The sequence below is a fragment of the Sinocyclocheilus grahami genome, unplaced genomic scaffold (genome assembly GCF_001515645.1).
Source record: "Sinocyclocheilus grahami isolate Dianchi unplaced genomic scaffold, SAMN03320097.WGS_v1.1 scaffold308.1, whole genome shotgun sequence".
In the NCBI taxonomy this organism is placed as follows: Eukaryota; Metazoa; Chordata; class Actinopteri; order Cypriniformes; family Cyprinidae; genus Sinocyclocheilus; species Sinocyclocheilus grahami.
The window spans coordinates 274,138-288,418 of NW_015505487.1; the positions used below are offsets into that span (position 1 = coordinate 274,138).

A 14,281-nucleotide genomic window follows, 5' to 3' on the forward strand; every position below is an offset into this window, starting at 1 on the left:
TGAATGTCTGACGGTGTTGACAAAAAGTGGGGACGCAACTTTAAAATCTTATGAAACATGCATGTGTCATTAAAAAAACAACCTTGCTTTGATAGGAGATATTATTAAGTATTGCTTAATTAAAAATGCTAAACATTTTTATCCATTTTATTGCATATGAATGCTTGAACCCTTCTCTGTGGACACACTGTTTTAGATGTAGTGAGAGGACATTAAGAAACACAGATTAGGTATAATAATGAGAAAATGAAATTGAAGGTGATAATTGTGCTAAATACATTCTATTATTAATACCTCATGACGTTTAAAATTTAAAATATTTTTATTTTTTAAAGCTAATAGCAGTTACCCTTGCTGGACCCGTTTTGTCCCACGTCTCAAGAATGATTGAAATGCGTAATTTCATAAGTAATGAAAGAAAACAAAGATTTTCGAACCAATTGCTTCGCAAAATGATTCAATTTCGAAACCCTCGAAACATCGCAAAACCTGCTGATCACAATCGTGTAAAAGCAACGTCAACAGCCCAAATGTGCATAAGAAATGTTTTATGAAAGTGTAATACAAGTTTATACATTTGGAGTGCTTGTTTAATGTCAAAGTCTATAGTCTTAAAGAAGTCTTCATAAAAAGTTTAAAATCCCTGCTGAAAAAACATCTAAAGCTAGCATAAGCTGGTTGGCTGGTTTTAGCTGGTTTAAGCTGGAAGTAACTGGTTTTAGCTGGTCTCCCAGCCTGGCCAAGCTGGTTTTAGCTGGTTGGCCAGCTGGTCTTCCAGCCTGACCAGCTAAGACCAGCCAAACCAGCTAAAGAAGTGGCCAAAACCCCTCTAACCAGCCTGCTGAGAAGCTATGACCAGGCTGGAGACCAGCTAAAACCAGCCAACCATTTATTGAAAATAGAAATCTTTTGTAAAAATATACACTACTGTTCAAAAGTTTGGGGTCAGTAATTTTTTTCTTTGTTTCTTTGTTTCTTTTCTTTTCTCTTTTTCTTGAGTGCTTTTATTCTGCAAGGATGTGTTAAATAGATTAAAAAAAAAGTGATAATAAAGACTTATATTGGTAGAAAAGATTTGTATTTTAAATAAATGCTGTTATTTTAAACTTTATTCATCAAATAATCCTGAAAAAAGTATCACAGGTTCAAAAACAATATTAAGCAACCCAACTGTTTCCAACATTGATAATAAATCAGCATATTAGAATAATTTTTGAAGGATCATGTGACACTGAAGACTGGAGTAGGGCTAATGATGCAGAAAAATCAGCATTGCATCACAGAAATAAATTATATTTTAGGCTATAGTATATTAAAATAGAAAAGTATTATTTTAAATGGTAATAATATTTTACAATATTACTGTTTTTTCTGTATTTTTGGTCAAATAAATGCAGCCATGATGAACAGAAGAGACTTTTTAAAAACACATTAAAAGTCTTAGGCCTACTAACTGTGCTCCACCAAAGACCATTTGGTTTGGCGAGACGAACGTCAACCGATTGCACCCAGAAAATTACTGCCCTCAGTGCCCTGAAAATAATGATATAATTTTAAAGGGGTCCTATTATGCTCTTTTACAAAGTCTTGATTTTGTTTTGGGGGTGTACTAGAACAGGCTTTCATACTAGGTTGTTCGTGGTTAGCTGGGCCAGTGTGTGTTGTGATTGGCAGCACTCGGCGCCTGGTCGGGAAATGTCACGCCCCTTACCATAGCCACCTGCTGCTTCAGTGTAAATATTGCGTCAATATAAAATCAATTTGTGCGCTATTTAAACCCGGATGATTGTAAGCACTCTAAGTTCGTCTGCCTTGGGAAAGCTAGCCTGTCTCCGACATAGTGATAACACTCGCTGCCTTCTCTAGTGCAGCTCAACCAGGTCTCGTCCCATTCGTCGATATTTGTGACATCACAAATCCCGGAAAATATGCGTTGTAGTCCAAACGAGTCGTTTGTTGTAGTTTTTGAAAAGTGATTTCTGTTGAATAAAATATCTCCTTTTGAAGTGGACTTTGGGCTTTGTAACTTTGCAGATCTTTTTTATGCTCAAACAGCAACATTACAGACTAACTAAAGTTGAAAAAGTGAAAAAGCATAATAGGAACAGGTTCATATGCAGTTATATTTCTCTCCTTTGGGGGTCACTATTGTTTTGATCTTCCCGATCCCAGGTATACGGTGGCCGTAAAGTGCAAAGCAAATCACAATTCTGAAAACAAACAAGTCTAAAAAACTAAATAACAAGTCAGAAAACACAATGACAAATTCGAAAACAAAATAACAAGAAAACTACAAACCGGAAAAGGTAGGTATAGTTTGAGACAGCGCCATTGGTTTGGGATTACTCACCGCTGACTGGACGAGACATCTGTCAATCAACGTATACAGAGAAGAACCAGCCGAAGAACAGCAGAGTCGTGGTAGAAAGTTCGGAGATGGTACTAAAGTAGCTCAGTTAAAATATATTGTATGAATTGCCTTTACTCTGGAATAAAAAATACGGAGTGTATATTTAGATTTAGTTAAAAGTGGTTGTAGAATATCAGTTCAAGTGGCGCAGATGGATAAGCACTTGTCCTTGGCTTATTGATGCGATTGACCCGGGTTCTATACCACCTTTTGCCGAGTTTTTTTCCCCTCCCTTTTCAAATCTCGTATTAGCAATGGATTCTATTTACACTAAGTGAAAATAGCAGTATTTATAGCAATATGCTATTTACACTAAGTGCAAATACCTAGTTACACTATGTTAAAATAGCAGGATTTCTACTATCAAGTATACTACTTGTTGCAAATAGTGGCAATTATCTGCACTTCAGTATTGTAGTACATTATAAAACAGTATGCAATAATAACGTATTGAGTGTAAATTATAATTTTAATTTAAATTATTAAATGGATGCCACCTTATTGGTACAATAAAGCCCTCCCTACACCTACCCTAACCCTACCCCATACTTTATTTTCAACTTTTTGATTATTTCCCTAATTTTCGTTGAAAATAAATGCCTTTATGATGTGATACGAGATTTGAAAAGGGAGGGGAAAAAAGTGGGATCGAACCCGGGTCGATCGCGTCAAAAAGCCAAGGGCAAGCACTTATCCATCTACACTACTGGAACTGATACTCTACAGCAACTTTTAACTAAATCTAAATATACACTCCGTATTTTTTATATTAAAGGCATGTTTTCAGAATTGTGATTTGTTCTGCACTTCTCGGTCACCGTACAGGTAATTATGCTGAGGTGCGCTAATGAATCTTCTCAGTTTTCAGGTAGTATCGAGGTCACAGAAATGTAGACGGGCATTAGACTACTAGTGAGGGAGCAACGAACGGTCTCACAGCACTAACTTAAATTCGGTCCTTTACATTTCTGCCTTGGACATCTCCACCGCAAATGTGATGCAGTCGCTCGCACAAGAAATAAAATCCTTCTCCAAAGCTAATTTGCGGAAACAATGCACCAGAGTAACGACTTTGAGCGGCAGGCGGATTATTGAGACATGGAAAGGTTCCACTGTACAGGTGGTTGAGGAAACAGTACAGCCTGAAACTGCATGTGGATATATTCAGGATAATAACTGGGACCTTCAGGTTGGATGTATTAAACCATATCTATTACTTGGTGAGTAGTTGATCTTCTCATTTAAAGTGCAAAAGTATATGTAATAAACTCTCAGAATGGGCTGATTGCTAATTTGGAATCGACATTTGAATCTTTATAAAATGTTTAAAAATATGTATGTAATTATAGAATTATATTTTACAAATAATTTTATTTATCATTTTTGTTGTATATTGAATATGTATGCATTAAATAAAATGTATGTTTATCTAAGTGTATCTAAAGTAAAATTCTAAATAAAAATAAAATACAAATGGTACACTCTAAAAAAATGCTGGGTTGTTTCAACCCAATGTTGGGTCAAATATGGACTAACCCAACTGTTGGGTTAAAAAGCTAATTTAAAAATGTAACCAAAATTTAACCCAACAGTTGGGTTAGTCCATATTTGACCCAACATTGGGTTGAAACAACCCAGCATTTTTTAGAGTGTATAAACACTATTATAAATTATTCTATATAAATTTTTATATATTGTAATAATACATTTGTATTTTTAAAAACCTCTGTAATTTAATGTATTATTATTATGATTGCTATTATTATTATTATTATTATTGCTGTTATTTTTTTAGTTGTGTGGTATATGTTATATGTGTCTGATATTGATTGCTGGCTGTGGTATTAGAGTCTAAGACAAATTTCCAAAAAATAGGACAATATTATTCTATTCTATTCTATTGTAATAAGAATTAATTTGAATTATGTTTATTTCAAAGGGTCACAAGATGCCGCTCATGACTTTGGTACTTTGAGGAAATATAAGGTGAGTTTATTATTATAGTATTTTATCATAAAATAACTTTCTTTTAAGACTAATAATGTGTTTCCATTGATTTCAGGTCACTCATATATTAAATGTTGCATATGGTGTGGAAAATGCCTTTCCTGACCTGTTCATCTATAAAACACTGAGCATACTGGATCTACCTGACACTGATATCATATCATATATCGAGGAGTGTGCACAATTTATCGACCTGGCTAAAGCTGAGGTAACATTTGCCTTTTGTATCATGGCGTATTCATGATTACGTTTGGTTAATATCATGTGATTTCCAAGAAGGTTTTTGCACAAATCTTGCATTTTTGCATATTGTAATACCAGTGTACAGAGGTCTGGCCGCATTATAAGAGGAATATTTCATTCTCTCTGTCTAATTTCCTGAGTGTTGGGCATTAGCGCCTGGCCTATGTGATACCGCACGGTCATCCAATGGCTAATTCCGTTATTCTAGGTAACCGTGTGGCATGCTGAATAATGAATGCTGAGTTTTCACAATGCATTATTTAGCGAGTTGTAGAAAGATCATATCACTAACGGGCCATTGTTTGTCATACAACCTCTTTACTAAATAGTGTCGCCAGTCACCCTTAACCTGACACTGCCTCATGATTCAAATTCACTAAGGTTTATGATTACAATGGCTGCTGGAAATAAGTTTCCATTCCTTTGTAAAACGAACATAGCGCCTCCTGTCACCTAATTTACTGTCGTCTATGATGCAAAGGGAAACAACAGCTCAGTTAATGAAATAATGTTCCTCTCAACTAGTCAGAAAGTGGTTCTCTCACCCGTAACTTGCAATTTTGTAATTCCTTGCAATTAGCATAGGATTAATTACATGCTTTATAATGGAGTATGTAATGATGTCAAATTAAATGCCCCCATGGAGGGATTCCAGTAGCTTCTGGAAACAATTTATTTTCTTGCTGTCTGACTGAACAATTGGTTTCTCTCTGCAGAAAGGAGTTGTACTTGTCCACTGCAATTCTGGAGTTTCACGTTCTGTTTCGGTCGTCATTGGATATCTGATGTTGAAGGAAAATCAGCCATTTGGTGACACGTTTGCGCTGGTGAAATCAGCTCGTCCGGCCTCATGTCCAAATCCAGGTTTCATGGAACAGCTGAAAAACTTCAGACCACAAGATGCTACACAAGCAAACGGTTTGGGTCATGACTGAACATTATTCTACAGCTGCATCCGTTCAATTTCAAAGGGATAGTTCCCCCCAAAATTAAAACTCTGTCATCATTTCCCTGCTTAATACCTTTTTAAAGCTTTGTTTTTTTCCACTGAACACAAATGGTGAAATGTTCAAGCTGCTCTTTTCCTTACAGTAAAAGTGAATGGGGACCATGCCTGTCAAATTAGATTTTTGAGTAATTTTTGAGGTGGTCTATTCCTCACACTAAGCTTAGAATTCACAAAAAAACAATATTGGTTTGGAATGAGATGAAGGTGAGTAAATAAAGACAGAATTTTAATTTTTTTTGATGAACTGCCCTTTTAAAGCCACAAGTGCTTCCATCGCATTTCATATACAGTATGGCTTTGATTTGACACTTTCGAATTGTCTTATAGGTGCTAATATGACAAAAAGAAACATGGCTGCCGTTCAGTTGGAATTTGAATTGAACTGGCTTCACAGGATGTTGAACTGGAATTTGAATCGAAATGACAGGAAGATGAATTTACTGAATTGCAGTACAAAGAAATTCACCATCACAGAAGAGATGAAGTACATTAGTTCCCATTCTCAGCGTATTCAATTAAATGAGTAATTTATTTGTTCAATTCAATTACTATTCTCATCCTGTGTGCTACTTCCATTTAATTTTAGGAATTTAGATTCAAAAGTCATTCACATCCATACACTCATTTCATAATAAATTAAATCTTAAAATGTATCATGCAGTTATTTTCCCATTCTGTTATGATCAGCAGGCATTTAGAATCAACTTTCCAGATAGTGACATCTTGTGGTCAACACTCACATTTAGCCTTTTCGTTTTTCTGAAAAAATGATTTGATCCAAATTCATTTATTATCATTATTATTATTTTTTAAATAAAGACTGGTTTCTTATACTCAGTAACTTCGATAGCAGCTCATTTTGTCCTCACTTAACATCCTTGACCCGCATCTGGGATGTTAATCTATAATTGTGCAATATAGTAACTTAAATATAAACCAAAAGAGAAGAAATAGATGAATAAGTATTTCAGTGACATCAAATCTTAGATCATGTTCTTATGTAATTTTGTAATTTTAATTACATATTTTGACGTTTTTGTGCATAGATTGCATGGTAATATAGTGATTTTTTTTAGATTCTTGTATAATCCTGACTTTCACTGTTGTGGTTTGTTTTTCTGAAGGTAGAAAATTGTCATTAAATGCTTGTGAGGATGTTTGACATGAAATTTAATTCGATTTTTTTTAGAACTTCTGGGATTAGCTGTGTGGTGTAGACTGAGCCTTGACTTTAAAGTATGGATGTGTGAAATGGATTGTATTGAATAAAATGTGTACATATATGCAAAAAAAAAAAGAGCTACTTTACCTATCTGTGTATTTGTATAAACTATGTGTTTGACAATGCATTTAACTAGATCAAATTAAATTTGTTCAGTCTATAAACATACACTGGCCCTAGGGCTGGGCAAAAAAAAAAATTATGTTTACTGTTCATTGTCTAGAAATATCAATAGCATTTGTATTAAAACTATATTCACTGAATGTAATTAAAAAAAATCGAGAATCGAATCGAATCGAGTGCTTGCGTATCGAAATCGAATCGAATCGGGACATCTGAATCGATACCTAGCCCTAACTGGCCCCATAAATAACATTATCCCACCTTATTTTCCATACCATATTGAGAGAAAGTTTCTAACAGTTCTCTTCTGGCCAGAAGAAACCAGCATGGCAGGGTTTAATTCCAGGCTGCAACACAGGTCAGATAAAGAGACAAACCACTTTCGTGACGCTCTACATAAATCTGCTCAATATATATTGTTTGGGACGGTGTTTTTATAAAACGGCGCCACTGGTCAGAATAGGCAGGGTTATAGCGCCCCCTGTGTATCTAATATAAATGACACCCTCGAGGTCGCGCACGTCCGCCAATGGCGCTTTTAACTGGACTGCCTACATTAGGATGTTATGGTGGAACTAAGATGACTTATCTCGAAAACACAGGGAAACTCTAAATTGTCGTCACTTCAACTCTGTCTTCCATGTTGTTGATAAAGTCGGGGATTTGCTTTTCCACATGGGCACGTTCTCATCCAAGCTCTCCAGGAGAAACATTGTGACCGTGAAGCCCAAAGAGTCCGAAGACGGCAGAACGAACCGGGACCTGACCGAGAGCCAGACTCGGGTCATTAAAAATGCAGTTCAGAGGGTCAGCCGGGAAGTTCAGAGGGCGTCTGTCATCACCGAGGGAGGCAAGTGATGAGAGTTTCACAGCTGTTTTCAACACTGTCCGTACTGAGGAAAAGTTTGGCACGGTCACTGATGGGCAGTGTTGGGGAAAGTTACTTTTAAAAGTAATGCATTACAATATTGCGTTACTCTATAAAAAAGTAACTAATTACGTTACTTAGTTACTTTTTATGGAAAGTAATGCGTTACATTACTTTTGCGTTACTTTTAAAATTTGGACAGCGCTTGCTTGTTTCTTTTTAAAATAAAAAGTTCTATTTTTGGCAAATATAAAAGCCTTTTCACACCAAAAGTGAAATGAATAAGCCTCAGGCTGAAGGAAATATAAATTTACGTCCGTACAGTAGACTGCAGAAGAAGAGATTTCAACACTTCAGCAATAAAAAAAGACTAGAGTCATTTTTCCTTAGTACGGTTGAACTGGATCATCGAAGGTCAGAAGCAAAGACATTGGTTAATAGAATGGGATTAAATACATAAAGGATATTTGTGTTGTTTAACATTAATTATTGAAGGTTTGCGTCATATTCTGAGTTGCATTTTTTTATTCATTTTGAGGAATACTGAATCTGTTTTTTTTTTTGTGAGTGAGATGAATTAATGCATATTCATATTTATTTTTGAACTACAGTAACATCTGATTTCTCTCAACATGGGGACAGGAGAGCTATCAATCAATACATTGGAAAAAAAAGTAACTTGCGTTACTTATTTGAAAAAGTAACTCAGATATTCTCTTGTAAATTAAAAAGTAATGCGTTACTTTACTAGTTACTTGGAAAAAGTAATCTGATTACGTAACTCGCGGTACTTGTAATGCGTTACCCCCAACACTGCTGATGGGTTTATTAACTTTCAAGGTAAAAGGTAAAATTATATCAGACATTTGGTTACAGCTTAATGTTAGCGCAGTTATATCAAAGCTATGGTTTTATATCAAAGAATTCACAATTCATTGCACGGGATTGGTTAGGGTGCGAATTATGATTTGAATCTCGATAAAGGAGGTTAAAATAATGTATTGTTTTTACACACAACAGTATACTTTACAGTAGCGTCTTTAAACCACTAAATAAACATAAAAGTTCGACAAACTACTAGGGACTGCCCTACTGTAATAATTTATTATTCTATTGTAGTTGTAAACAACATAAAAATATAACAAAAACTACTAGTGGTTTATTTAAAAAACGTCTTTTAGGGTTAGCAAACTGTGCTCGATATTTTTGGTTACACAGAACGAACCTATCGGACTTCAGCTAATTTAATGACAGGAAAATGAATGACAGGAATGCATTTAAAACGTTGACCCCTCTGAAACCTAATGAACAAACATAATACTTAATACATAATGCTATGAAACTCAGGTAGGACTTTTATTTAGATATTCACCAGGGATTTGTTCAGCAAAAGCTAGATTCAGTATTTCCAATGTTATCCGGTCCAAGCACGTTTGTAGAAAACATGACCAAAGCAATCAAATTTGAAAGAATATCTTTTGTTCCGTTGGAAATTTATGAGTGGAATTAAGAGTTGACCCCTTTAAAACTCACTGAATAAACATCATTCCTATGTGTTTTTTTTTAGATATTATAAGCACATTTTCCTTTATACCACATATTCATTCACCAGGGATTTCTTCAGCAAAAGCTGGATTCAGTATATTTACAGTGTTATTTGGTTCAAGCACATTTGTAAACAATGTAACCAAAATAGTCCAATCTGAAAGAATATCCAGTGGATGCACTGGCTTCAGTGGGCATTTTATGGGCAAAATTTGACATAGTGTACAGTTGGTCAATTACTCATTAATGGCCACACCCAAAAATTGAATTGCCTTTTTTTTTTTTTAGCAAAATCATTTTCAAATCAAAATTAGTCTTTAGATAATACACATTAAAAAGCTTAGAAAGAGTTCAAAAATGAACATTTTAAATGGTTGATTTTATGGAGGGAGTGTTTAAAGAGATGCTGTGTCAAATCCATTTTTAAATAAAAATCCAGCTCTAAAATATAGAGCAATTTATTGTTGTTTAACAAGTTGATTGTTTTGTAAAAGGTTACAGACAAATGTACTCAAACATCATGTTAAACCGGCTTCATATGTGGCCACATGCATGGGCTACACACGCAAAACACTAGGTGAGCAATATGAATATTAATGCACTTCCAAGAATGACATGACAGTATTTCACTGCTATCTTTGTCATGGCAACCCCTGTACAGTATTAAATAGAGTGTCATCGGAGATCCTGTCTTTTTAGAGAATGCATTATAACGATTTGAATCTTACTATTTTATTTCAAGCCTCTTGGACGTAAAGGGGTTGAGTGGGCAGAACAAAGACGGTAGAATTCATTACGAGGCCTCTCTGCGTCCTCAATTGGGATGCTGCAGATTGGGGGCTAATTTGCTCGCTGTTGTTTTGGTTGCCAACTGTGCTGGATGGCTGTGAGGAAAGCAATTAAAGATTTTGTGGTAAAGCCAAATGAAGAGCAATTAAGAGGAATGAATTCAGCCTCTTTATTTCACAATCACACTGAAGAGCTGTTGGTGGTTAGATTAGCATAAGTACTGTCAGCGTGCTTTGTTCCCAGTGTTTTTCCACCCTTTGACCATAGTAACTTCCATAAAAATTTTTACTGTTAGCTAACAAAAAGTATATTCAAATTCAGTATGTCACATCTTGTTCTTAAAGGAATAGTTCACCCCAAAATGAAAATTCTCTGAAAATGTACTCACCCCGAGGCCAACCAAGATGTAGATGAGTTTGTTTCTTCATCAGAACAGATTTGGAGAAATGTATCATTACATCACTTGTTCACCAATGGATCCTCTGCAGTGAATGGGTGCCGTCAGAATGAGAGTCTAAACATCTGATAAAAACATCACAATAATCCACATGTAATCCACCAGACTCCAGTCCATCAATTAATGTCTTGTGAAGCAAAAAGCTGTGTGTTTGTAATAAACAAAACCATCATTAAGGAGGATTTAACTTCAAACCGTTGCTTTGCCGTAATCCATAACACTGTATCATTTCCTCCAGTGAAAAAGTTGTCTCGTCTGAATCAGGAAAGATATATGCACAGATCAAGCGCTGTTTACAAGCCAAAACAGTCTTAAACAGTTCTAAACAAATATGTCAGCAGATTTTGATGTGAGAGCACAACAGGGCATGGACATTTTCACTGGAGGAAGAGTTGTTATGAATTATGGACTCGTATTTCGGCCAGAAGTAATGGTTTAATGTTAAAATGCCTTAACGATGGATTTGTTTCTAAACGAATGCAGCTTTTCACCTCACAAGATGTTAATTAATGGAATGGAATCATGTGGATTATTGTGATGTTTTTATCAGCTGTTTGGACTCTCATTCTGACGGCACCCATTCACTGCAGAGCAAGTGATGTAATGCTAAATTTCTTCAAATCTATTCAGATGAAGAAACAAACTCATATTTTGGGTGAACTGCTCCTTTAACCGATAAACGAAATATATTTGTTTATATTCGACAGAGCATTTTTCATAGGTCATTTGGCGCCACCAGCCAAAACAAGTTTCGTCTCTGCAAATAAGCAGGCAGAAGAAGAGAGCTTGAGTTACGGCAGTGGTTGTGCTAATTGATGTAGTGATCTATATTTTAAAGTCCATAATTAAGTCTTTGAGTTCCCGCAATAGTGCCTTGTCAAATGTGTCTGCACACCAGTGAGCCAATGTAATGAAGAAGGTTCCCTTCTGTTAATTTGAGACCCAGGGCTTGCTGTTACGTATTAGTTTTAGATTTATTACTCTGTCGCTGGACCAGCAGAAGAAACTCTTCCTGTGACGTGCCTGCACTGCCATCATGGAAGAATAGGATTTTTGATTTAGTGTAAATTCAAAGACTATTTGATTGTTGCCGATAATTAGATGACCTTGGTTATGACCAGGACCGTTTCCTTAGACCTTTTGATAAACATGCACATTATTTCTAGAAACAAACTGGGTTGTGGACAGTGACAATTACATTACTGAGAATCATCAACCTCCTCTCTTGTCATGATAAAAAGTGTTCCTTTAGACCAGGGGTGCCCAACCCTGTTCCTGGAGATCTACCTTCCTGCAGAGTTCAGCTCCATCCCTGATCAAACACAGCTTAACCAGCTAATTAGGATCTGAAGGAGCACTTGATAATTACAGACAGGTGTGTTTGATCAGGGTTGGAACTGAACTCTGCAGGAAGGTAGATCTCCAGGAACAGGGTTGGGCACCCCTGCTTTAGACAATAGACAGTGCAATTGTGATTCTGTGTTGTTTAGCCTTACAGTGATACACAATAGATTTGTTCATTGTGTGACTTCTCTTGCTTTAAATAAGTGATCTATTTGTAATAGCATGCATAAAATAGTCATACAACCTGACAGATATCACCCTGGTTAAGCTGTGTTTGATCAGGGATGGAGCTGAACTCTGCAGGAAGGTAGATCTCCAGGAACAGGGTTGGGCACCCCTGCTTTAGACAATAGACAGTGCAATTGTGATTCTGTGTTGTTTAGCCTTACAGTGATACACAATAGATTTGTTCATTGTGTGACTTCTCTTGCTTTAAATAAGTGATCTATTTGTAATAGCATGCATAAAATAGTCATACAACCTGACAGATATCACTGGAATATGTGTCCAGCACAAGTGTCACATTGGACACATATTGATAATACATTAGCTACATCTATTGTAATGAATTATAATATAATAATTAATATAATAGAATCAAAAAATCTATTAATGATAAAAAAATATATAATATTTTTTAATTAATATAATATATAGAATAATATATTTTTAGTCACCAGAATAATTCCTCACATTCCTTTCTTCGTAATTTTAAATTGCTAAAATATCATTTAAATGTACTGCAGAATTACTTTATATCATTTAAATAACACCATATAACTCCAGTTACACCCATAAATTCAAAACAACAGCACTTGAACTACATTTAAATGGAAATCTCACAATGGCATATTTACTAACATTACAAGTTGAGATTTTAGTCACCAGAGGGCTCCCTTTACCCAAAATTCCTGAGAGATTGCTGGAAATAAAAGACCATCAGTTTAGTGTTTTGAAAAATGCCATGCATCTGAAAAGCATTAGCAGTATTGTCAGTAAGGCTCTTGTGGAGAGTTATGTGTTGTTCCCACATAGCTGTAAATCTAGGGTGACATTAATAATACAGTGCAGACAAACTCAAAGTGTTGTAAATGATTGTTTGGAAAACAGGCAGTGAATAACACAAAAAGAAGGATCTAAAAAACATTGTCATTTTTTGCATATATTATTTAATTTATTTTAGAGTGTTTACCTGACTTGGACAGACATAACAACATTGGCTCAACCAACAGTGTAAGTTTAGGGTGGGTCTACATGTGAGACCAAACAATAGGACAGAAAGGGCATGTTTGAAAATGGTTATAATTTCACAAGTCGTTAACTGATGGACTGGAGTTGTGTGGATTACTTGTGGATTGTGATGTTTGGACTCTAATGTGTAACTGCTTTTTAAGGGATTCCAAATAATTTTGTCATCATTTCTAGTATTTGTACAGGCTTTGCATTTTTCAGTGTCAAGAGTATTGTAATTAGCAATTCATTTAATTTTGAAGTGGATTTGTTATTCGTGACAGCATTAAAGTTTCACCACATGATCCATCTTAAGACATAACTGACTGGGTTTAAATTAATTGCGCAACATAAAAGCATTTTGGGATTTGAGAGGTGAGTCGGCATCACCTGCGATGCATCAAGCCACCCGCATAAAAGCTCACCATTGAAATTAATGCATGACTCAGACAAACTGTACGTACTGTGTGTATGACTGCAATAATGAGATAATTATTCCTTCATGAAGATAAATATTCAATGTCTATTATTATAGATTATGCAACATTTTAATTATTTTCCAAAAATAATAATACAAAAAAAAAGTTCCTGGTTCGTATGGTGCTCTTGTAAGAAAATAGCAGTGGCTGGGACAGACGTTCAGTATCATCTTCACTTAATATGCCACAATCTAATTCTGTTTATGTGAAATAAGCCTGCTCCTGAGCTAACAGACCTAAACAAATCGTTGATCATTGCGATGCATCTCAGGGCTTTTTCAGCATTTCACGCATAGCTTAACTATAACCATAATACACTTTGACTGAAATAAACATTAACAAATATTTTAAGAAATAAGGCAACATCTCATTTTCATGTAGTTTAACTTTGTTTACTAAAATAACAAAAACTGAAATAAAAACTATACAGACAATAGTTAAAAAACAACAACAAAATGAATGAAACTGAAACGTTATAATCCAAAGATGAAGAAAGGTTCCAAAAACGATAATGTTTATTAAATGAAACAAACTCAGTTAATCTACAAGAAGAAA

The 14,281-nt window shown here is 35.2% G+C and overlaps 1 protein-coding gene across 1 annotated transcript in view; it reads left to right on the forward strand.

Annotated features, from left to right (window-relative positions):
- The window catches only part of LOC107601606 (dual specificity protein phosphatase 19-like), a 6,522-nt gene extending 927 nt beyond the window's left edge, over positions 1-5,595 (forward strand). The window contains exons 2-5 of the mRNA XM_016293850.1: positions 3,279-3,630; positions 4,350-4,396; positions 4,473-4,625; positions 5,377-5,595. Of these exons, the coding sequence (XP_016149336.1) occupies positions 3,408-3,630; positions 4,350-4,396; positions 4,473-4,625; positions 5,377-5,595 (642 nt within the window). The 5' untranslated portion in view covers positions 3,279-3,407. The remainder of the gene's footprint in view (positions 1-3,278; positions 3,631-4,349; positions 4,397-4,472; positions 4,626-5,376) is intronic.
- The last annotated feature ends 8,686 nt before the right edge of the window (positions 5,596-14,281 follow it).